We start from the raw sequence: 26,708 nt of genomic DNA, 5'->3' as shown, positions 1-26,708 counted from the left end.
TGAAACTGTTCTTAACCTGAGGTACCACTTTAGCTAATGGGGCCTCCCGCTGCTGTCGCGCAGCCGGAGCACGATTTCTGTTCTCATCCTGAAGCAAAGTTCTTAACCCGAGGTACTATTTCTGGGTTAGCGGAGCCTGTAACCTGAAGCGTCTGTAACCTGACGTGTCTGTAACCCAAGGTACCATTGTAGTAATGAAAAATGAGATGACTATGCAAGTAGAATCAAAAAATATTCCAAGATTTCATTTTATTTAAATGATATTTATTGAAAGTTTTAAGATTACAAAGACAAACAAGGAAGAAAAGAAGAAAAAAGAGAACAGATAACAATTAAACAAGACAAATCGATAAAAGTCAAAATCAAAAAAACAAAAGCAAAACACATAATACATCAAAATCCAAAAACAGAATTAAACAAAAAAAAAATGAAAAAAAAATTAAGAACAAATCCAGTATTCTCAAATCCTTAACTGTCATTACCTTATTTCATCGACCTCCTCACACCTCCCTTTTTTGTGTTCTAGTTGTTAATTGTCTCAGCAAATCCTTTCCATTTTTCATAATATTCTGTCATTAAATTACCTTAATCTATTTTAACCTTATCTTACCATAAAAAACCCTACAACTTAAAACTTAAATCTTATTTATACCAATTTCTCATAGCCATAGCATATTCTTACATAGTTCTTTTTAACATTTCTGCTAAAGACAAATAATTTCGTTCCAACATTTTTCTAATACTCATTAATTTTACAAGACATTCCTAAATAAAATTTTTAAAACTTTCTTCCAATCTTCATCCAGCGTCTCTTCCTCCTGGTCTCGGGTTTTGTCAGTCCTTTCTATCCCATCCATCCAGTTCATTAACCTGGTAACCTTATGTCCGAGGCCCTTAAGTCTCTTCCATGTCCCTTCCGCAGATCTTCTTCATATTTATACCTATACTTTACTTTGTCTTCTGCTCCTTTCACTCGTGGAGACTCCAGCTTGACAATATTTTTGTCCCTTTTCGACAGATCAGCCCCTTTTCTATAGTCCACACTGAGCTCCATGTGGTATTTAAAAGCATGTTTCAAAGTCCCTCCAAGGTTGAGGACCCCCACAAGTCCAAACTCCTTCCGGCCCAACGCCAGATTTGAAAATTCAAAACATCCCTGCATAGGGGGGTCTATCCAGCCCCCCATCTCCAAACCGAACAAGACTCTCTCTCTCCAAATCTGGCTTTTTCCAGGTTCATTCATCAGATCCAACAACTCATGTTCCTGCTGGGCCACAGTTCCCTCCATCTCTGCCTCCTGAGGTCCAGCCACAACCTCCTCCCTCATCTGATCTGTCAGAGCACACTCCTGAATTAATTCCTGAGTGGGTTCTATATAGATACCCACTACCTGTCCAAAATTTCTGATCGCATCAGTCATCAAATCCATCTTCTCATGTAACTGTTCCAATAAAGCACTTGTTTTGCAGAAAGCACGCACCAGAGCCTCCGAGTACATTGTTGTGCAAGGTCAAAGTCTAATCCCACGATCTTAATCTATTGCAGCTGCAAAACTCCCCAGTTCAAATTAATAACAGTTTTCACAAGCTCCCTCTAGGGGAAGAACTTCTATTTGTATCCATCTCTCTCTCTTTTTTTTTTTTTGCAGATCTAACAACAAAGTTTCCTTTTTCAGATATTTTGTCAATATTTTGTTCCTTTTAACTGCGAAGGAGAACAATGGAATCACTATGTTTCTCTTCTTTTAACTATCTGTCAAAAACGTTTGTCTATAGTCAATGAACTTCCCAAAAGCATCTGTCCTGACACCCCGCTTCCAGGTTCAAGACGGTGGAAAATTACTTTTCTTTAAACTCTCTTCTGCAGGTTTAAACGGTCCAAAAAAAAAAATCCCCCCTCTCCTCCTGCTTCCAAAGGGGGTTCAGTAATTTTAAATGATGAAAGTTGATCCTTTACAAACGATTTTCTAAACTCTAGCATGCCATGTCTTTGCTTTGATCTTACTACAAAAAGCGGAAGGCTGACTTCCTGTTTAGACCTTCCCGCTTCAGTGCCAAATTAAAAGGAATTTCTTAGTCCAATTTTCCATTCTACTCACGGGTCGTTGTTTAGAGTCCAATTGTCCAAATTTAACCTACTCAGTTGTTTTTGCCAGATTGTCACAGGAAAAAGGTAGCGCTCTCCGGTAACGGCTGTGCGGCTTCGCTCCACGGAAGAAGCAGTTGACTCTCAGCACCGCGCCGCTTGCCCCGCTTCGCTCCAGAGCCCGTAATTGGGTTCCTTTACAAATTGGGGGGGCGCTAAAGGTGCCCGCTGAGTCCCACGGTCACAGGCTTCATCCACCTGTGATTTTTTAAAGGGTCCCCGCTTCGCCGTAGCGGAACAGACCCGATTTCCGTAGAGCTAGTCCCTCCGGATCAGAGGGAGTCCGCCATTACCGATGGCGCCACCCCGGAAGTCGAAGATATTCCAAGATTTCAAAGCTGAGGAGAAGAACAAGTAGTAGCATTATCAGGAACAAATGTGAGTGATTTTGAAAATGGCCAAGAAGCAATAATAATAATAATAATAAAAGCAGTAAGCTGTAAAGGATGGGAAGATCAGGAAAAGAACAGCACAAATGTACTATCTTGATGGTGATGGTGATGATAATAATTGCATTGATCTTGCATTGATCTTTGTACATGGAACCTTCAGGCAGATTTGACACACTCCTATCCCAACAACCAAATGAATGTATAAATGCAGCCTTCAACAACCTGGTGCCTCCAAGTGTTTTGGACTACCCCTCTCAGCAGTCCCACTCAGCACAACATCTGGAGGGGACAAGGCCAGTAAGGGCTTCTCCAATGGGGCCAAACAGAAGAACTGATTCCTGATGTACTCCTCCAAAAAGCGGGGGAAGATGAAGAAGTGAAGCCACCGAGAGAAACCTTAAGGGAGTGATGAGACAGCCATGACGAAAGCCATAAGAAAACAATAGGAGCCAAAGCTAAGAAAGCGAAATAAGAAGTGAGCAGTCAGCTGCATCAAAGACTCAAAGAAGAGTCAGAAGAAGAAGATCCACGAAGAAAAGATGGTTAGATTTTGCTGCGTGGAGTTCATTGGAAAGATGAGTTGGAGCAGTCTCCGTTAAATGAAAGGAGCAAAAGCTAGATTGGAAAGGATGAAGAACAGAATTGCTAGAAATGAAAAGAAGGCATTGGCTCAAGAACTTTTCTTTATTAGGGGGAGAAGAAAGAAGGGGGTTGTTAATTAGATGAGTAGTGTGAGGGGTGGGGGAGGGGGTATTGCTTTATTTTGTTTTTATTATGTATTTTGTGTTTTTATCTTGTTTTTTTATGCTTTGAACCACCCAGAGATCTACGGATGAAGGGCAGTATGCAAATATAATTAATAATAAAAAATGAAATGCTTAGGACTACTAGGACAGTCACTTAAATGCATAAAGGCAGAGACTAGGATATAAATAAATAATAATAATCACACAACCATCTATATTAATAAACTCATTTTCCAAAGCCCTACCCTTTTAAAGTAAAAACAGTACTATCCGTGCATAATAGAGAGGTGTTAGAAGGCCTGGAGGAACACCAATGTTTGCACACCCAGACCCTCCAAACCAAGCAAAACCATCCCATGCAGAATGAGAATGCTGAGTGTCTACTGTGGGGCAAGGATGGGATGGAATATCTTGGCGGAGAGAACTCCGAAGGGCAACATTTTGTTGCAAACAACATTTGTCATTATTTTTGATTTCTTACATATTTCCTCTTATGCCCTTAGCTATTGATCCCTTCATTATCTTATTGTCCTGGGAACAATCTGTCCTGGCTCACCTTAAGGCTCCCAGGGGACGATGGGTTGGAGAATTGGCACTTACTGGAAATGCAGGGTCACATACAGTAAAGCAAGGGTCAAGGCAGGTTATTCAGGATCACAACAGACATAGCAAAGAGCAGACTGTCAACACCTTGGACAGAAAACAAGGGTTGCCTCAGTAGCATGTTGAGGTCTTGTGAAGGCTGGTTGGTCTAGGCCTGATGTTAAGCCTGCCACTTCTGATGAGCTATCTGTGTTTCTTAAAGGACCATTGCTTGATTCTGCAGAAGCTGCCTCCTGCAGTCAGGGAAGGGGCAGTAAGTATTGCAGCAGGGGGTGCCCTTTGAGCCTGAGAAGTTGAGTAACGACACATCGTCTGGACTAGAAAGTCCTAGAATGGAGAATGATGGATTCCCACATGATGCATTCTCCTTTTCCAAGTCTTCCTCTGAGAAAGAAAGGAGACTGGGGCCAGCGAACATGACTGAGGTTCTGAAAAAAATGCCTCCAACTAAGGCCAGAGAACATGAGTGCACTCTAGTGCAACAAATCCACTTAAACACACACACACACACAGAGAGAGAGAGAGAGAGAGAGAGAGAGAGAGAGAGAGAGAGATAGTTTGGAGTAAGAACTGTATGATGGGAAGTTGCACAACCTCTCCACAAACAAATCGGGACAAATGTTCAATAATGAGTGGAGATTGGATAACCTGAGTGCAAAATTCGTGCAAGCAAATCAGGACAAGTGCTCAATAAACAGGTCATCTCTGGAGGAGCAACATTTGGGGATTCATATGCCCTAATTTTAATGTAGATGCATGCCAGTGAACAGGTTGCAACATTGCAGATACTGATGTGATAAACTCCCATGACTCCATAATTATTTACACTGTGCATGATCAGATAAATGGCAACAGTGTTCAGTGCTGCCAGTACAGTGGTATCTCGGTTTATAAACTTAATCCGTTCCGGAAGTCCGTTCTTAAACCAAAGCTGTTCTTAAACCGAGGCACACTTTCCCTAATGAGGCCTCCCGCCACTGGTGCCCTTCCACCGTTCAGATTCCGTTCTGACACCGAGGTAAAGTTCGCAAACTTCTGGTAATGCGGAGTTTGTAAACCAAATAGTTTGTAAACAGGGCTGTTCTTAAACTAAGGTACCAGTGTATAGCTACCAATTTTTCATCCCACGTATTCACTTCCTAATACTTTACCATATATTTGTGTGGTGGCAGGGCTGCTGGAGCAACCTGCCTTGGGCCATGCTGAGAACCAGTAGTTAAAAGCCAAGAGTGCAGAAGCAATTAAAGCAAGTAGGTGCTGTACAATGACTAAATGGAAAGACAGGCCTTGCCTCCGGGCAAGTTATGTGAAAACAGAGATAGGCCTAGAACGGTTTAGTTAAATGTTTCAGCTTCTGCATTCCTCAGTAATACAGCTGGGATTTCAAGTGAATGCTGCAAAGCAAGGCGACAGACTTCAAGAATACTAAGGATGAAATCATTCTTAGGAATGTGGGTATGCGCAGGAGTGTTGTTTCATTTCATTTTTTCAAAGAAAAGACCAAATAGAAATCAATTGTGACCTTCCAGATTAAGGGAATATTAAGGTCCAGGGCGTATTAAGGTCTTGAGTCTCTAATTCCAGAAGTTTTCTCTTTCTGCTACTACCACAAGATCTGGTGGCTACTCCATCTCTATTGGCTCTGTTGAAAGACCAACTTCATCAGGCTCTTCCCTTGACTGTCATCTAGCTGCTTAGTTTATAGGGGGGGGAGAGAGAGATGGAGCTCTTCTTCTAGATTGCAAGCCTGAGGGCAGCAGGGACTCTCTTGTTAGTGATATCTGTAAGCCTCTCTGGGAGACTTTTCTTTTCCAGCTGAAGAGTGGGTTGAAGGAAGGTTGAAGAGAAAGCAGCAGACAAACCTTGCTCTGTGGCTTTTGAGAGTCTTAGGGTACTTCTAGACAAGGGCTTAATTTGCAAATGGGCCATTGAAATATTGCAAATGGGTTTGTTGACAACCATTTATTTTCCCCTTACCTTAATCCGGGGGGCGGGGGGGCGGGGGATTGGATGGAATTGGGGGAATAAGAATTTAGGCTGGTGTTTCGATACCCAGGACATTCTATGGGCTTTGCAACAACAACAACAACTTGCATGCATGCATACCTGGCGCTAGGGAAGCAGATGGGGTAAGCTCAAACTCTCATTTGATTCCCTCCCCGCCCCCCCCCCCCGGCCTGGTCTCTGTTATTAATATATACTGTTATTTTTCTTTCAGAGATCCTAAAATGTGGGACACAACTTGCCTACCTAGAAAAACACTTTGCTCCTTCTGTCACCACCCTCCGATTCCCCCCCCCCCCCGATGCTGCCACTGCATGTATAAGAAGCAACAAAAGCCCTATATGGCCTAGGACCCTCGTACCTACGGGATCGCCTCCTGATATGTCCCACGGAGGATATTACGGTCTTTAAATAAAAACATCTTGCAGATCCCAGGCCACAGGGAGGTTAGGGTGGCCTCAACCAGAGCCAGGGCTTTTTCGACTGTGGCCCCGATCTGGTGGAACGCTCTGTCACAAGAGACTAAGGCCCTGCGGGAATTGACATCTTTCCGCAGGGCCTGCAAGACAGAGCTGTTCCACCAGGCCTTTGGCCAGGCACAATCTGACCCCCTCCTTCTGTAATCCTCACAGAACTCTAGCCCAATGGTTGCCATTAATTTGACTCTGAATTGATTTTAGAATAAATTGATTTTAGAATGTATTTCAATTAATTGATTGTGATTTTATGTAAACTGTGTTATTTTTACTGTTGTTAGCTGCTCTGAGCCTGGCTTCAGCTGGGGAGGGCGGGATATAAATAAAAATTTATTATTATTTATTGTTATTAACAATCCCACAATAAATATTCATCTGGAATCACCCTTCGATAACAAGACACACTACAGTGTTAATACTAATACAGAATTAAGAAAAAAATATATCAGGAGAACCATATCCTGTGCTCAGAGCAAGAACATACATTTTCGGAAGCGTAAATGGAAGGCATTGTTTGTACTTACAAACACCTCTATGGTGATGGGGACAGTACTGTTGAGTGGTGGGATTCCTGCATCCTTAGCCATTACAGTCAAATAAATAACACCATTGGGAACTTGCTCATAATCCAGAGGGCGGACAACGCTTATCACTGAAAAGGCAAGAAGCCTGTGTTGGCAATTATTGACATTAGGCATTTTAAAAGTCGAACCATAATGCACACACATGCACTGTATTGCACTCACCTCCATAACCTTCAGACAAAGTGATGTCAAAGTAACTTCTGAATGCAGAAGCATTCACAATGCTATAAGTGATCTGGTTGTTCGGAGGAGAATCTTCATCTGATGCCTAGGTAAAAACGGAAGAAATAATTTAATATTAATCTAACCTACCTACCTACCTACTGTTATTGGAGCTTTTAGATAACAAGATCTTGTAGCACAACCACCAAGTGTTTAATAAAATAACTTATAAATGTCATTAATAAACAAAAGTGTGAATATTCTTATGGAGTTTGGCCAAGCCATGCCAGCCATATTTTTTTGTGGGGGAATTTTAATGCTTAGGAATGGCTCGCTGATGGTTCCTCAACAGGAGCTAATGCTTGAGGAGTTCATCCCTGGAATGTGAGACCCATTGGAGGGAAATTGGTGTATAGTTCCCCACTCCTGAACCAGGTTGGGACTGATCAAACATCTTTGTCTGTGAATTAAGTCTCAGTAACAGCAGTTTTGAGAGAGACAGAAACAAGAGAGAGAGAGATGAGATGTAACCTGAAGGTGCCATGGGGTACAAGTACCTTTCTGAGGGTCTGATGTGGGGAAACAGATTTGCCAACTACTATAGGGAAGCTCATGCTTCTTGCCTCCAGCTATGCCCTACTTGTATATTTATAAATGAATCAAATGCTGCAAAAACGCCATATGCCTATAGTGATCTCTTCTCCAAAAGAAAGCCTAAGTGTTGCCCCTGCAACTTTTCCCTCCTCACAAAAGTGTGAAATGCATAAATGCAAATGTTAGCTTTAGTTGGTTTCTCAGGTATTCCCCACGAAATTCTAGCAAAATTCGCAGCATATTCTGGGTAGGGTGGCTGATTTTTTTTTGTTTTTGTTTTTTGTTTTAGTGCTCCACTTGTCAATTTTATTGTGAAAAAATCATTCTTTCAATGAAAAGGGACTGATTAGGTTCTACTTGATACTGGAACAGGTGCTATAAGCAATATTGCCCAATGCTTCAAGAGCAGGTCTACTTATTGTTTGGGAAGGAAAAGCGAGGTGCCACTTTGACTAGGGGGCTGGAGCACTTCTCCACCTAACGAATCTGCTCCCAATGACAGGCTGTGGAAGATTTGCTGGCTGGGAATAACTCTAAGTGGACAAACCAAGTAGCAGGCTCAAGCCTTCCTGAAACTCCCTTGCTCACCAAGTGAAACCTTTTTGGTGGTGAAAACTGCCTGCCTACAAAGAGTATCAGTTTATTAGAAAGGAGCTGTGCAGTGTGAAAACACTCTGAAGATCACTTTAAAACCACACACACCCTGAGGCTACTCTAAACAGTGCTCACGGAAACATGTAATCTTTATTGCCTCCCAGAAGGGGAAAGCTTAGGATCGTATCAGCAAGATACAGGCCAACTGCCTTCCTCCCAAAAGTCACTCTCTTGAATGAGTGAAAAGAGAATAATGTGAGTAATGAGTGCATTCAGACGAATCCTTTCTTTCTAATGAGCATATGCTTTTGAGTCTGCATTTAGAGCAGCTCAAATAATGGAAAATCTTCCCGACTTTCTTCCCTGCTCTGCTCATTGCTTTGTGTACATTTGTGTAGATTGTGCAAGCTTTGTAATGCCAATGAACAAGGGCTGAAGCGGGATGCGCTCTCAACTCATGCACTTCAAACACATCCAAATGGAAGTGCTGCTCCTATCAGTAAGGCTACATTTTCCTTTAATGGTGCATTTATGTTGCTGCAGCTTTCACAAGAAACTCCTAAGTAGAGAGGATACAGGGACTCAGGAGTAATGGGAAGACAGCTCTTCCTGTTTCATGTGATCTGGTTACTTAGACAAATGATAACACCCTTCCAATCCCATCACTGAAATTCAGAGAGCCTCAAGGGAATTCCCAATCACTTGGAGGGTAATGAAATCTGATTCAGTAAATCCTGGGCCTGAAGCATAGTGAGAGCTACCTGAGTCACCTCATAATGAACTCATTTTCCCTGTAAGCTTTTTTAGAGGATTCTCAATAAAAAGCTCAGGATTTATCCCACAAACCTGCACCCCTCTCCAAGCAAGTTTACTTATTCCAACTCAGCTTTGGTGGCAAAAAGAGGAAGGAGACGCTTGTAGGTCTAAATTCAGCCTTAAACAAACAAACAAACATGAGCCGAGCTTAAGTCCTCATTTTAATGTGAGCTTCTCCTCATACACACATTTGTATGCAATTTTGCCTCATACACACATTTTTGCAAAACAAAATAATCTGATATAATGCATTTTGACTAATATATGCATTTTAATGCACACTTTATCTTATTTCAAAGTCTGGCCATGGCTCAGTTCCCACATTGTTTTGGAAAGTGAGAATTAGGTGTATCCAACAGAATCAAATTTATCCCTAATTAGGAGTGGCCAGGCTCTAAGGCTGAAGCTTATAAGGCCTATCAAGTTTCCAGCCTGGCCTCCTTACCACCAATTCCTCCTGCCCTCCCCACTGGCAAGACTCTATTTGCTGGGTGGGTGTGGGTATGTGGATTGGCAAGGAGCAGCAACTCATTTAGAAGTTGGATCTGAATTCAGAGGTGGCATGGGCTCACTTTGTAATGACCATGGCTTCCTGAACTAGACAACCTCACATTCAGAACCCCAACAGCCACTTTCAAAAATTCACCATGATATCTAGCGAAGTACATAGTAAGGCAGAAAAGATGGGGAGCAAACACCAAGAACTGTGAAGCATGGTAGATTGCAAGAGTCATACATAACATCTGAAGGAGTAGATGGAAAGGCTTCCAAGCTTTCTCCTTCTCATATGCTTGACTCCTATTTCACTTCTGTTTAATTGCCTCCATGAGCAGTGCTGTGTTCTTGTGGCAAAGCTTCCCAGCATTAGAATATCATCACTGCTCTATTATGTGTAACCAGCTAAGAAACTGAAGAGACAAAAGGGGGGGGGGGAAGTAGACGGTGAACTTCAAGAAAGAGATTTCAAAAATAAGATTTGTGTTAGAGGTGAGTTTGCATTTATGTGTAAAAGCCAATTCACATGACTACTGTGCTTCCTGTTTGCCTTGAGCACAGAGCATCAACTGGCAAGCCAACTGAAACATTAAAAAAATAAAAATAAAGTGCCTGACCCCTGCTAAGAATGACTATTACCAAACTGACTACACATGCATACAAATGACCAACCACTGGCCCAGTCCACAAGTAACGCTAAGCCAAACCATTGCTAAGCATGAGTGACCAAATGTGTCTACTCTGGGAGGAGATTGTGGCTGCTTTGCTCCTCTCCATTTGTTCTGCTGCTGTGCTAAGATCCTGTGCTAAGTTGTGTCATTCAAACCTAGGCTCGTGGCTTAGCATTCTCCACACAAACCATAGGACTAAGGTTTGTGCTATGACTTACAACACATTAAGCCAAGCCAAACCACAGCTTTGCACAGTGCAGCAGCAAAAGGACTGGGGAGGAGCAAAGCCATCAATCACAATCTCCTCTTCAGGAGCCCACTTATTTACTCATTCACACTAAACCGTGGTTTGGCTTAGATTTATGCATAAGTATATCTGCACCTGATGTAGAATAGAAATCTTCCTGCATTTAGCAGGATAAGACAAATGAACCAACTACTCCAGGGTGACCAAATTCACCTCAGAGTTTAGTTATTTCTCTGAGTTCTAGCTCTTCCTCACTTAGACTCTGCAAATTAACCGCTGCATTTCAGCATTCTTATTACTGGTCTCACCCCATAACTTCTTCATCTATATATCCAATCATATGATCTCATAAACTCTGTCCCTGCCCTTCTCAGGAAATCTGTATAAATCACATGACCAAAGTTAGCCTGTTAAAAATTTCAGCCCCTCTCTCATAAGTCTTCTAAACATAAAGAGAACTCAAGAGTTTTTGTTGCTTATGCTTTCAGTTCCTGCTCTGGGTGCCTGATAAACGATTTCCCAAAACACATCATTTAATTTTCTAAGAAATCATTTGGAACATATGCAAAAACATCTCAAGGAAGCCACAAATAAATAATGGGAGATAAAATGAATATAATTATTATTTAACCAGCCTTTCTCCCCTCTTTTTAATCTGCCTCTCATGGCTTATCTGAATCTGTTGTGAAAGCTGATCAATAACGATGATGCCCCAAACCTCTGCATACTATTATCCCTAGTGGAGCAGGTGTTTTCTGTAGTATGCCATAGGGCTACTGTCAGGAGAGGCAGTGCCAATTTTCTTTATGCAGCTTGTTTACCTTCCTCCTCTTGAATACTGATGAGCTAAAACAGGGGAGCACGTCTTGTAAAAATAATTGTTTCCTGAGAACAAAACGATCACCTTACATTTTGGAATTTTTCTGCACCCATTTGTAAAATGGTACAGTATATCTCATAATGGGGCGGGTCGCAAGGGTTGAACAATGTAGGGGGGAATGATGCTCCCATTCCAATAGGCATCTGACTGCAGATGTTGTTCCTCTTCACATTGCCATAACTTTCGGTGAGATTTGCATTGAGATGGGCATCCCTACAAGAGAGAGCATGGCTTGGTTGCTTCAGCAATGAGGGCATACTCCCTTCTCCCCACAAGCAGCAGATGATCAGGGAAATGAAGGTTGAAAACAAGTGTGGGGGGAAAATGAAAGAAAAGAAAATGGGAAAATCGAGCCACGCAAAAAATCCAAAGGACACTACCCTAGAATGTTCAGGACAGGTTTTGTCTCTAGTGGAGTGCCCCCCTCCCCACAAAACAAATCCATTTCTGAAATGGTGATGTAATTTGTACACTTGATGAGCATTTCTCAGAATACATTACCTACAAAAATAGTTCCATCTGGACATAGAAGAAGAAGAAGAAGAGTTTGGATTTGATATCCCACTTTATCACTACCCGAAGGAGTCTCAAATCGGCTAACATTCTCCTTTCCCTTCCTCCCCCACAACAAACACTCTGTGAGGTGAGTGGGGCTGAGAGACTTCAGAGAAGTGTGACTAACCCAAGGTCACCCAGCAGCTGCATGTGGAGGAGCGGAGACGTGAACCCGGTTCCCCAGATTACAAGTCCACTTAACCACTACACCACACTGGCTCTCATAGTTTCTAGCAACATACATAGTGGTCATGTTGGTGGCCTTTAATTTACATTAATGTTCACTCTACATATTCTGGACACATGAGATACATACATCTAAGCCACAATTTCTTACCCTCACGCGGACCACCTGGGTGACTGAAGGCTCATTTTCCCGCAGAGCCCCCAAATAAGAATCCTTCTGAAAGGTGGGGACATTGTCATTGACATCCAGGACGTTAATTCGGACTCTCCCTGTGGTCTCTTCCCCACCTCCATCTCTGGCAATAACAGTCAATGTGTAACGTTGGGTTGTCTCAAAGTCCAGCCGGCCAATCAACGTGATTACACCTGTATCCTTGTCCAGTGAGAATCTGGAGACAAAAACAGCAAATAAATGCTATTTAAGGAAACCTACCAAGTCAAATTGCACACCTGGAACCAGCAGGGGGAAAGCAGATGGAGCTGGAGGCTAATTTTTAGCAGGAAAGCAGCCAGCAAGGAAAGAGTTGAACACCACATGTCCCCCGACACCTCCATTCAAGAGATGCAACCACCCTAGGCTGCTTTCTTGTTATAAAATCACACATATGTACATTGGGGCATCATTGCACACATTAAATGGACAGAAAATCTCCTCTGAGTGTGAACAGAATCCTAGTTATTCCAGTCAAGAGGCAGAGACCTTAATGAACCAACTGAGAGATCTCAAAGGGCCTGGTGAGCCTCCCTTATGATTTGGTAGCATTTTCAGGAGTTCCCAAACATTATCTTCCAGCCTGGCTGCCTGATAAACAAAGACACATTTTTTTCAGGTCAGCTCAACCTCAGTTCTGGACACTCCAATGCAAGGCCTGTAAGCTTGGATGCAGGATGGCCAGAACCTGACAGTTCTGTTCCATAATTAGTTTGTAATGTGAACTACAGCATTTGCACCATAAATAGTTCATATATAAACTTTACATTGGAATTTACATTGGGAACAAGGGGTGAAGGGTAGAACCAAATCAATCTGACCTGAAAGTTGAAGTGGGAATCAAAGGCTGTTGCAGGGGCAAAAAGGGCCTGCTTTGAAGCATGCCAGGTGGGTGCAGAGCCCAGGACACCCCAGAAGTTAGCCCCTGCAATCTCCACCCTAGGGGCGGGAAGAGATCAGCAGTGACTTCTATTCACCAAGAGGCCGCTGTGAAGGTGGCATTGGGTGGCTGGCTGTTGAGAAGGTGACAGATCCAGCCTCCAAGGAGCGTGCCACAACAATCACTGATACTGTGGCAGCAGCAGCAGCAGATGATACATTCCTTGGAAGCTGGATCTGCTATCCTCAGCTTGCCTCATGGGTGGGCCAACCCTGCTCCATGGACAGTAAACAGTGATTTTCTTTGCTTGGTTTCTTCAGCAGGTTTCACCAGCAAGCAGAGGAGAGACACATTCAGAGCAATCCAGAACTAACAATTTTGTTAACTGGGTGAATACCCACTTTCCAGATCAACTCCCGGGAAACGTACGATGATAGAAGATCCTTATCTGTTGTCATAGTTTTGCACGAGTTTAGCTGCTATGAAGGAAGTAAATGCACACTATAAACAACAAGAATCAGAACCACACTAGGATAAATTGAGGAACCCCTAGAGATAGCAGTGGTACTTACCTGTCAGGATCATCACTGAAATAATAGCTAACTTTCCCATAAGAGCCCACATCATTGTCTGTAGCCTAAAAATTAAGAAAAGAAATCAATGCTAGTAGTAAAAATATTTATGAGAAGGAAATCTCATAGTATATTAAAGCATATTTGAAAATCATGCAAGAGCATCTAATCAAAATCGAGTTGGCCTAAGGCAGAACCATTAATCTTATTAATAGTATCACTTTTTTCTTCTAAGTTACATATCCATTTCCTGACACCACCACCAGTTAAAACTGCTTAGAAAAGAGACAGTGTTACCTAGCCAGAATCAGCTCGCAATAAATTTGAACTTTCCATTTCTAATCACTCTGAGTTGGGGTACAAATTGAGCCCATGTGGGCTACGGGACTTATTTCTTTTTCAAAGTTTTGTGGCTAGTTTATTACACTTCTTCAATGCATAGTTCTAAAAGAGACTTGAGGAATCTCACAGCAATTTAAAACATACTAAAATTAAAATGAGAAAATGATACAAAGCTGTATAAGCAGTATCACCACATCAGACAAAACGTCCTCTTCTCTTACTCTTCAGCTCCGCTTAACCATCTTGACTTTGTGAGTCCTCCATACCTTTATCCTGAACAACTGGCATCGGCAACAGTTATCACCACCTATGCGTTGCTTTCAGAAGGCTACATTTTATTCCAAATGCATATGGTAGGGAGTTCTGTGACTTTTATAAGATGATAGGATTTGGACTCAACAGGGCTTCTATAGGGACCATATCAACCCATATACCGTTAAGTTACTTTCTTCATAGGTTAAAAATCTAGTTTGGTATCCGTGACCATGTTTTCTCCAGTGCAACTGTTATTTCCACTTCTATAGTTCTGCAACCTTCAAAACGATTCCTGTTGGAATTCTTAAGTAAAAATACACTGCCGCTTGCACACCATGACTTATTATGTATGTTCTCTGCACGCAGAGAATTAATGATATGAAAAATATACCCGAGTCAAAAACCTGTAAGGTTGAAAAAGTCAAGGAAAACAGCCATGAAGGCCCAGACACTTGAATTTCATAAGAGCATAAACAGAAGGAAGATTTAAAAACTCCACATAAAGGAACTATTTTAGATAAGAACTGTAACTTTGTCATGGATGAAAGTTGTAAAAGAAAACAGCCAGGGGTGTTTCTGACAAGTGTGTTATTTACACAAAGGAGCTGATTCAGGTAACTGGAGTCAATTCTCATCTTTAATGACACGTCGAGGTCATCAATGATCCCACTTTCATATGTGATGAATCAACTCTCACACCTCAGGAATAAAATGTTTTTTGTCTCTTTTGTAATAAATATATACCGTACTTTTTTGTGCATTCTGCCATTTCCATGGAGAGGCTGTCTCCCTTTTTGGACTACATCTCCCATCAGCCCCACCAGGCATAACTGTACTGTAGTCTAAAACATCTGGAGGATGCCAATTCTGTGAAGGATGATCTAGACTACCAAACCCTGAAGAGGATGTGAATCTCAACAGGTGCTTGAGAAAAAGTATGCTTTATTGAGGAAAACACTTCTGCTTACAGTTCTTATGTATGCCTGATGTGTTTGGAGTATAAATCATAGGAATTATCATCCCTTCTTTATCTCCTGAATGGGGAGTTCCTTTGTGTTTTGGGAGAGCACTTGTGATATGAGCTCTGATAAGAGTGGTTATACTTGAAATGTACTAAGCATAATAGCTGCTTTCATGAATAAAACATACTTTTTTTTCTCAGCACATTTTGAAGTTAACTCCTCCCGTCACCTTTTGTATTTGAAGCCGTACATGGGGAACATTGGAGTCTGCATGACAGCATGAATCTGTTCTTACTACGGATTACTGGCACATTCCTTAGATTTTGGTACTTGTAAAGAATGAGTGCATGTATACACACACATCCACGCACATATTCTATTTGTATTTATGATTAGGGATGTCAGAGGAATCCATTGAAAATAAGACATCCAAAGTCTATTTCTGCACACCAGTTTGATCCACATTGCTGTACTGACTTACTGAGAAAGCTACTTAGCTCTTCACAATAATTCTTCTTCTTTTTCCTGCTACTACTACTATTTATTACCACCCCTTCACTCTAAGGTTCCAGGGCAGATTACAGATTAAAAACAACATATAAAAATTAAAACAACTAACCATGAATCTTTGAGTGGTTTAAAAAACAAAACAAAAAACAAAACAGGCACACATTATATATAAATAGACACAAAAACTAGTTTGCAAGAAACATTACTTATGTATTAATTAATGTATACTGGTGCCTCTTTGCTGTTCTTGTTTCTTAATGCTGACAAATCTAACAGGCCTACTAGTGCATTATCTTTAAGAGGGTACATGCAGGGAAGGCAATTAATCTGTAAATATATATTGATATGTCTTGTCTATTCTGGGCTATGTAAAAATCTGTATATTTTTGCAACAGTGGACAATGAAAGGGAACACAGACTTACGCAATACACACACACACACACAACTGCAGTTGAAAATGTAAACTGAATTAAACCAGATGGAAGTGTCAATGAACTGAGGAATGCTTGTACATCCCAATTTATGATAATACCAAGTTAAATCAATGGGATAGTTGTCACTAACTGGTACAAGGGGCATAGTTGATTATGAAGTTCTGTTGTCTCTGTTGTTCACAACTTTTCTAGGAGTGCTACAAGTTAATGCATAAGGAACAGTAAGGGGAGACAGGAGGGAGTCTCACTCTCAGTAGAATCTGAGACCTTCATCACCAGGATGATGTCCTTGCAAATCTTATAAAGCCATGACAGATTTCACAATCTGGTCATGGCAAAAAATAACAGCAGCCTTCCCAGGAAAGCGGGTAAAGCTCACAGTGTCACTCTTCATGAGCAAAGCAAGATTTGTGGGTGTTTTAAAGTCTTGGCTCTAATGAATATATAAAATATGCATGAATGGCAGCAAAGGCAAAGGGGACAAATTTGTATTTTAAAATGAGAAATATGGAATAAAACACCAAACCATCTTGTTTTTTAACTTATTTTCTAAATTGATTTCTGTCTGAGCTTCTTAGAGGATGATGGATGTGAGTAAAAGCAGTGTGAAAAAACACACACACACTTCATGCCCAAATTCAAAGGGCTCTCTGAGTTACATATACTTGAGAGTTCTGCTCTAACTTTCTTTTATATACCTTTGGCCTTGCCTGTATTTGAAGAGACCATGATGAGGGGACCACAAAAGTTTGGATCTTTTTCTATTCTAAACTTAGTGATGGTAGCAATGGCTGGAGACAGATGCAGTGGATGAAGAAAAGTGGCTTCAACAGATGGAGCCTGAGACAGGTGTAAGTGAAAATATAGGAAACTATGTCAGAGAATCCAGCTATATATTGAATACCTTTTTGACCTGGTCAGTTGCATGCTTGCATCACTTCTGGGTGAGCAGCATTATTCCAGAGCACACGTTACATTTAATTATATACCTTCTATATAATACTTTGTTTATCTGTGTAAAAATTAAACCTTAATTGTAAAAAAACAACAACACACCCCACAACCAATATGCCATTAGGACTTAACTTCTCCTCACTTAGATGTTAATCTCATTTTAGCCCCAGGGCTTTTTTTCCACCCAGAATTTTCCGGAACTCAGTTCTGTCACCTCTCAGGTGGGTGCCATTGACATTCTAAGGGAATGAGGGAGGTGCTCGTGGTGAGTTCTGTCACCTCTTTTTCTAGAAAAATAGCAATGCTTAGCCCCCCCTCCACCTTTGATGTGCTTTTTATTGTGACTTCACAATGACTGGTGGTCATGATCGTATTGTGAGCTCAATATCAATATTATCTGTACCTTCAAAAATTTTGGGGCAGGTATGCTGCTTTGTTTTAGTGCATGCCTCACAGCTTCCTCCTGGAAGCCCACAATTTTTCATACCATAAGTATTCTTCTTGCCCTCCCCCCCTTTTGGGGTGTGTGTGTGTTTCTGGTTCTGGTTTTGTTGTGCTACATGGCAAGACAGATGCTCCAGACAGCAGTAATACAGTAACATTGCAGAGGCATTGCAGAACAACTAATAAAGCATACTTTGTTGACAGCCCAGCATATATCCACCATCAACGCACTATTATTGCATCAGTGAGATGTCACATAATACACCTGCAAAAGAACACCAATTTGGAGGTGCCCTGAGATGGATGACATCGTATGCATTACTGCAGGTCTGTGTAAGCACACGCACGCACACACACACATTAAAACAGACACACCACTGTTGAGCTATCATCATCATCAAGGACCTTTGCACACGGTTCCACTTTCAAGTGAAAATTCTTGTGATTGTTCACTGTACGTCAAATAACAAAACCCATTCTGATTTTGGGAAGCACAGCGCATTAATAATTAAACAACGGCAAACACATCTCTCCTTGTTCTTTAACTGCATATTTTCACTGAGGGGAAAATGCTGTTGCAAACATGTTAACGGGTCAGTGCCCCAGTTTTGAGGTCTGTCAATTAAGATCAACAATCTCTCACGAGTTTATTGAAACCCAATTACTTGTCTGAACCCACCAAATTGGCTAAGGGATTACAAAGCGTCAGAATAAGAACGTTTCACAGTGAGTTCTAAAAGGCCAAGTTAGGAGGGTGAAATACCATAGTATGGCTTTTAAGGGACCTTTGCATCTCAGGGTCAGCCAACTATTTGATATTTAAGCATTTTGTACGATAATCTTAGAAGATTTGAACTTTGTTGGAAGGAGATCAAAATGTGCCATCTGCTTGGTTTTTCTCTCTCTCCTCCCCTGCCTTCCCCCACGAGCAACCAAAGGCTTTCTCTTCCTTTAATTGTACCGTCTTCTAGTCAGCAATACGGCTGCTTGGTTTGGCAGGGGTTGCCTGGTAGGATGCTGATGTACCTATCAATTTGCAACCCTTCAATCCCATGCAGCAGACTTTCCAGGTGTTTAACCTGCCCTGCCAGCTGGAGGCTAAGAGAGTTGCAATTTCCTCTTGGGTGGGTTATTGTCACAGTATGGCCTCGCAAAATCAGACTTCGGTTTTCATTGGCTCCAAACATGTCTTTGGGAAAAGGGTTCCTTGTATCCTTGGATAAAATGTGTCACACCTCATTAGGGAGAAGGCTAACGAGCTGGTCATGCAAGATGGCCACTTCCTCATGTTCAGTCCTATACTTTCCTTTGGCAGATAGCTCTCAGGCTGCTGCAAGCTAATGTGGCTGGTTCATCTGACTGCAGGTATCCAGATGGTCCGTCAGCCAAATAGACCCCAGAGAACAAGCCATTCTGCAAAAAAGGGGCCCAATTTCTGGGTACAACTCTATGCTTCATGTTACTCCCCCTCCCATTTTTAAAAATGGTCACAAAAGAGCAGAGCCAAGAGACAGAGTCTAAAATCTCCATAAACATTATTAGAATAATTTTTAAATTATAGACTTCTCAGGCATAACCGCCCACTCCAGTCTCCTTTTGATTTGTTGATTGTGGGTGCATTCATTGCCAGACACAATGTAATAATGGTTGCCAGTTGCAATGTAAAAAAAGAGACATGAGGGATTGACCAAATACGATCCCTGTGTTCTGAAGCAGTGCTGGCCTTCAGCACCAAGGCTTGAGAAAAACCAGTAGTTTTTAAGGAAGCTGAAACTAGTGGATATGAATAGGTATGGGCACAACAAATGGAGGTAATACAGCATGCCTTCAACTTTTGGGATTCGATCCAGAAACAAATCAGCAACCAACAGAGCTCATGTAGGATTTATGTTACATTCTTCCACAGGCAGCGTCCAATAAAAGCTTCGTTGATACCTTCAACTTGTTAATACTACACCCTGTCCCTTAGCTAGGAGTTTTAAAAATGGCTGCTGTCATTTTATAGTGCGCAACCCTCATTTTGGGAATCAATGAACTACTACTGGCTTCCTTCTCATGTGTATTCCATTGCCTTGCATTTTAAAACAAGCTCGACGGACGCATAAGGCAGAAATCATGCCCTTGGAAAAAGGAATGGTTCAGCACTTAAGAGTGCTTAATTCAAACCAAGCAACTTAGAGAATGGGAAAACTCTCCTACACTAGACTTCCCAACCCCTCTTGCTCTCCTGGCTTCAGGGATAGCCGCCAGAAGCCTCCGGAGATCTAGTTGATTAAGAACAAGAAACAGGTTGGCAAATTCTTTAGGTAAGATCACTAGCCTTCCAACATGAGTAGTTCTAACATGTAGGCAAGGCTATACAACGGTTTAAAATCAATAATAATAATAATAATAATAATATGCAGTTTCACATACAGCTTGTCCTTGGCTTACTGATCACGGTTATTTTGGAGGAAACAAACCACGAGCCTGACTTCACATGTTATGACAAGCTAGACTGCAGCTTGTTTCTTTCTTCCATAGTCAGGTGGCGAGGCAAATGCATGCATGCTAAACCATAGTTTATGTTAAACTATGGTTTAGCATTGCATGGAAACCAGGCCACAATAAGCCAATCAGCTTGTTCTATTAAAAATGGGATGGGCACCCTGGATCATCACAAATTACTTTATATAGCGTAGCATATGTCCATTCTCCTGATTTCCCCCCACACCTTGCAGGTGTCCAGATTAACTAAGCCAACCCTTTGCTTCTCATTTAGTGCAAGCATGGTGCAAAAGGACAGGAACAAGAAGACAAGTAGGCTTTCCAAATGTAAGGATTGACCATTGATGAGGTAATGATTTACACCCAGCTTGATGATGCTATTGAATGTTGGCATTACCCACAACTAATTTCTCCATTAGGCTCCTTATAATTGCATTTGTAAGTGCGTGTTTTAGTGATGGACAATGCTAGAAGCATAATTTTCTTCTATTGACATCCACATGGGGCGGGGGCTGTAAGAAGAAGAAGGTTAAAAGAAGGTTATATGGTGCAAGGTTGGGAGAGTGGCTCTATGGAGCCCAATCAGATTAATTCACAGTCCCTGGAGGAGCTGAAGCTGGGCTCCACAAACTTCCCAACTTTTGCAATTTCTTACTATGTTAAACAAGACCTACTAAGCCATCTCAGAGAAAGCATTGCTAGACATGCCCAATTCCTTATCTTTTTGAGAGACAGACCGACACACACACAGAGAATTTCACCAGCTGCTATACCTTCCAGTTGTAGAAGCACAAGGGCAGCAGCTTGTTTTCTCACCCATCCTGCCAGTGATGGATCTGCCATTTTACCCGGGACGGCAATAATGTGCGTAATCATCAGACTCAAAAACATCATTGCACTGCCAAGGCAAAATGCATTTGACACATTCAGGCTGTGGTTGTCTTGAGATGGAAAAAGCAATCCGCTCTCCATCTCGGTTCACTTGAGGTCCAGCTTTCCCAGAATAAATTCTAAGGGATTACTTTTGATTTACACCAGTGTAAACTGGAGCAGGATCAGGATGAGTGGGGCCTTTTAGAAACTGAAGGAGTTACTAAGTCATGGGATGCAGGCTCATATGTCTTAGTGAGGTAACATGGGAAATAATGAAGGTTATTGTTGTTTGACAGAAGGCAAGGAAGAGAAGTCAGAACACACACTTTGGACACCTTTAATTTTGTGGCTATTGCGATTTTTCATTTCAGTGAATGCCTGCTTTTCTAGTAAAGATGAAGTTTCTTAGTGGGTCATACCCTACACAAAGAGACAGAAAGCCAACAAGGAATCTAAATCCAGTTTTCAATGTCACCAAATCCCATGGATTTACAGGGGGCGGGATGCTTACGCTGTCAAGATAGCATAGGTACTGTGTTGCATCTTTGCCACACTATAGAGGTTGAAGACATCCATGTCCCCATGTTTCTTTATCCTCTGTTTCTCACATAGTTCATTCAAAACAAGGCACACAGCCAGGGATCCTAGACTCTAAGATGATGATGATGATGATGATGATGATGATGATAATAATAATAATTATTATTATTATTATTATTATTATTATTTATTATTTCTACCCCGCCCATCTGGCTGGGTTTCCCCAGCCGCTCTGGGCGGCTTCCAACAATAAAAATACATTAAAACATCAGTCATTAAAAACTTCCCTAAACTGGGCCGCCTTCAGATGTCTTCTAAATGTCAGATAGTTGTTTATTTCTTTGACATCTGATGGGAGGGTGTTCCACAAGGCGGGTGCCACTACTGAGAAGGCCCTCTGCCTGGTGAACTCTTATATCTCACAGTAACCTAGGAAGCTGCCCTACACTGAGCCAGGTCATTGGTCCATAAATTTCAGCACTGTCTACACCAGTAGCCTTTAGCCTTCAACATGCAGTTGGGGATCCATCTCTTAATTATTATTATTTTTACCATATATATGTATGGTGAGAGAGCTGCTGTTGTTGTGACCCACTTTAGAAAGTTCATTTCAAATAATTCACAGATCCAAACACGCATGGAAGTATTCATGAAACATGGAACAGCATACGCTCCTTTTGAATTGTCAGTGTGTTCTTGGTTTATTGTGGTGCCTGCCATAACATGGACAATAAATTTTTAGTGTTTCAAAGTAGTCTCACCTCCATACATGCAATGATCAAAGACAACCTTTTGCTCCTTATAGCACTGCTATGAGGACACTACATCTCATAGGATCAACATAAAGGTCTTCCTAATCCAAGATCCAGGTGACAGCAACGGTGGCAGCAGTACTGGTTCCTGTTGCCCTGACCTATTCATACCTAAGTCTCACTATGGCAACTAAGCAGTTCTGGCACAGAGCCGCCTGCACAGCATTCAAACATTTCTGCAGGCCATCAGAAAGTGCTGCAAACCTTCCCTGGATATTCCCTGTTGTGAAAGTGGCTAAAACTGATGGATATGATTGGGCTGGGTATTATTGGGATATTTATTATTGCTCGGTCACAAGCAAAGCTATAGTGCATGCATTCGTAAGTGCTGACCTCTGTGCATCTCCCTTGCATAATTCCCTGCACTTCTCAAGCATGCCTATCTTGCGCCGAACTATTTCCACATCTATTACACGTGCAGATCATTCCCTCCTCCTCCTCCTCCTCCACCCCACTCCATCCGTCATCCACTTGCGATCAAAATCAGCCCAGTTGCAGCTGCTGCCATAAAACCTGCTCAGAGACAATAGCGGAAGGCGAAGCTTTGGAGCAGTTCTGCTCTTGTGCACAAATCTGCAGAAAAGGGCATGTCGTACAATTTGTTCAGGAAACAATAGCAATGTTTGACATGTCATAAGGATTGATGGAGCAGAAATTTACATGGGAGAATGCATTTTTAAACAGCTCCATGGAGCCCCGGTGCTTTGCCGGTAATGGTTTCGACATTCATCATCCACTGAGCCCCCATTGAATAACTCCTTAAAACTTCGTGAGATAAGCTCTACTCATAGCTGCTTCAGGGAAGCGTAAGATGTGGGGTGGGGGGAGAGCCGTAATGAAGGAAGGCAAGAGTTTAAAGAGCCAGGAACAATGAAGAGATATACTAGGAATACTAAGATCTTGAACACACTATGTCCACAATTATAATGACTATCACTGCTCATGACTCCCGAGACCACGTTTACAGTTAAATTATGCAATACTTTTTGTTTCAAGGTAAAGGTAAAGGGACCCCTGACCATTAGGTCCAGTCGTGGCCGACTCTGGGGTTGCGGCGCTCATCTCACTTTATTGGAAGAGGGAGCCGGCGTACAGCTTCTGGGTCATGTGGCCAGCATGACTAAGCCGCTTCTGGTGAACCAGAGAAGCACACGTAAACACCGTTTACCTTCCCACCGGAGTGGTACCTATTTATCTACTTGCACTTTGACGTGCTTTTGAACTGCTAGGTTGGCAGGAGCAGGGACCGAGCAATGGGAGCTCACCCTGTTGCGGGGATTCAAAACGCCGACCTTCTGATCAGCAAGTCCTAGGCTCTGTGGTTTAACCCACAATGCCACCCGCATCCCTTCTGTTTAAGTACTTTTAATTTAACTATGTGTGCAATCATGATAAATTTTAGAGATGAGAGCAGTATGAAGAAATATGTAAGATACAGGGAAACCAAAACTTATGTCAAAGTCAATTTTCAAAAAGAGTGAAACCCTTGTTGTGGTTTTTTAATCATAGAATTGTAGTGTTGGAAAGGAACCCTGGGGTTATCTCCTCCAATCCTCTGCAATACAGGAATCTCAGCTAGATCATAGATGACAGGTGGCTACACAACCTTTGCTTAAAAACCTTCAAGGAAGGAGAATCCACCATCTCTTGTGGGAGTCTATTCCACTGTCAAACAGCTATTACTGTCAGATGATGACCTGGGAGAGGGAGGTGACAGATTCTAGTATTCAAAAAAGCACAGGTGAGTTGGATCACCTGTAACAGTACTGTGGACCAGTTCTACCTTGTTTGTTTATATATCACTTTGGTCACATCCAATAGTCTAAGACTGTGTCAATGCTGACTATTCCCAGTTTATCTAGAGTCCTAGATCTGTGAAGTTCTTATAATCAACATGCTAGCTATGGAAATATGTTGCATCCCACCAAGAAGATGGACAACCATCGCAGCCATGTTTTGGGGGCATCCAGCTGTTTTCAGCCCCAAATGAAGCACTTTGTAACTACTTATAGTGACTCCCACATTGGACTCTTAAATGTGCCAGAGTTTAATGCACCTTTCATGTCCAAGACATGAAACCCATCCAACACAGCAGAACATCCCCTAGAAAAATCATCTTGACTGTAGATGTTTTGATGAATCAGTTAATGGCTTTACAATCCATAATGGGTTGCTTTCTTACTCTCTCCTCTTCTCTTAAGCCCCTTAAATAGAAACCTTTCCCGTACATTTACGGCGACACCACTTCTACTACTCTCTTGTTTAGAAGCAATTGTACCTTCACAAGAAGTTAGATTGGTAAACTGGTGGTTCCAAGATCTCTAGCATCTATGTGATCATTTAACCTATGTAACCATTATCTACTGGTTCCTGTTACCAAAAGGGGGCACCTGTAAGGTAATTCTGCGTAGTGTAAGACAAAGAGTTTGGAAAACACTTTAGATCTTTGACATGGTTCAGAAAAATAGCGTGACTACCAAGGAATGTGCTGGGAGCTTGGCTTTATACATCGTTCCCAGTAAGTAATCCATGGGAGAATCATATTCAGTTCCTTCAAATGCAAGTTGCTTAGGCAACTTTATAGCCTTATCCTGCAGGATCTTAGCCAACTCCCACTTATCCCTGGTGTAATGGTTACAGCAGGGGTAGTCAACCTTTTTATACCTACCGCCCACTAATGCATCTTTCTTGATGGTAAAATTTCCTTACCGCCCACCAGTGCTCAATGGAAGGAGGATTCAGCTTGTGCCGCAGAACCCCCTACCCACACCTAGAATCCTAAAATATCCACTAGTGGGCAGTAGGGACCAGGTTGACAACCCCTGGGTTAGAGTATTGGTTTTGGACCAGGTCAACTTAGGTTCAAATCCTTGGTCAGCAGGTAGCTGCAACTATTTCACCATTCTCTCAGCTTTTCCTTGTGAGGATAACCTCATAGAATAATAATATACTGCCCTGCCTGTGGAGGAAGGGTGCATGGCAGATAAACATTCCCTAGAGTCTTTCAGTAAAGCTTGTTAGCAGCAATTGAAAGCTAATGCGGAGCATACCATTGGTAGGGGGAGAGGGAAGGAGAGCCATAAAAGGTGTTTCCGGGGAGGGAGAATTCCATTTAATATGTCACTCTCTGCAGGACAAGGGTGCCCTTGCAAAGAGAATTGACACCAGGCCTGCTAAATAAAGGGGTTTCCAGGTTTGTTTGTTGTTGTTGGAGGAGGTTTTTTATTTAAAAACGAGGGAATAAAAATTGATGGGAAGCAAATTGCTTTGGCCAGAAACTCTCTGCTCAAAAGAGCTGTAGCAGGAAAGCAATTACTGACTGTCAAAAACCTGTCAAGGCATCAGAGTGACCTGCCATGATTCTCATCGCTGCCTACTGCCTGCCAACCTCCTGGTGATACTACGTGGGGTGATGAGCAAAGAAATAGGAACACAGAAAGGAATACGGGAAACATGCAACATGCACAGATCAGGGGTCAATCGTAGGTAGAATGAGGCACAATATACCCAAGCCTGGAAATCCAGGGGCCCCTGGCCTGTATGCCAGTTCCCATAGGGGAAATGCAGAAACTATACAGGCTATGCTTAAAGAGGTTTGCACCAACTTATTTCCCTGACTCTGAACGTCCACATACTTTCCTGTATCTAGTAGTTGTCTCCAACTCAGCCCTACTCAAAGTCCCACTGAAATAAATGGGCCAAAGATAGGCATGGCCGTTATTGTTAACAGGCCTATTTTTCACCAGCAGGTCCCAGGGTGGGTTGCAACACTTTAAAATTCAGAATAAAAATCAGTTAAGACATATCACATTCACAATAATAGGGTAGTCCTGAAAACACACTGAATACAATCCTATGGGTGGTATACACTTAAGGAGCCCCATCTGTGGAACCCCAACACGAGGACTTCTGCTTGTGCAATGGGGATTTCTCCCCTTCCCCAGCGTGTCTCATGTCCTGCCACTCCTTGGTGGTGGCAGTGGGGTGCTCAAGAGAACCTCCAGATCAGCATATGGGGAGCAGATGGGTAGGAATCATACCTCTTGGGCAAATGGGACATTCAATGAAGTGCAATGTTGAATTCCCTCCCTATATGTCCAGATATTTTAAAATACGGTGCAATTTACCAATCAGAAGCTTTATTGGAACAAAATAGCAACAACACAAGTCATCCTCTAGAACAGAGAGATGAGGAAAGTCTAGGCCTTTTATTTGAGAGAGAGAGAACTGCACCATCCTAGGTTCCCAAGAAACTACAGGTTTCAGAGTTCCTTAGTTTAT

General features: G+C 42.1%; 1 protein-coding gene across 1 annotated transcript in view; it reads right to left on the bottom strand.

Annotated features, from left to right (window-relative positions):
- Positions 1-26,708, bottom strand: part of CDH23 (cadherin related 23) — a 412,975-nt gene that overhangs the window by 157,825 nt on the left and 228,442 nt on the right. Inside the window, exons 14-17 of the mRNA XM_081004664.1 lie at positions 13,814-13,878; positions 12,302-12,539; positions 7,113-7,218; positions 6,891-7,018 (exon numbers count right to left, since the gene is read on the bottom strand). Of these exons, the coding sequence (XP_080860790.1) occupies positions 6,891-7,018; positions 7,113-7,218; positions 12,302-12,539; positions 13,814-13,878 (537 nt within the window). The remainder of the gene's footprint in view (positions 1-6,890; positions 7,019-7,112; positions 7,219-12,301; positions 12,540-13,813; positions 13,879-26,708) is intronic.

This window comes from Podarcis pityusensis (genome assembly GCF_964106645.2).
Source record: "Podarcis pityusensis genome assembly, chromosome: 5".
Lineage (NCBI taxonomy): Eukaryota > Metazoa > Chordata > Lepidosauria > Squamata > Lacertidae > Podarcis > Podarcis pityusensis.
Note: the sequence above shows the minus strand (reverse complement) of the source record. Positions and strands in the feature narration are given on the sequence as shown.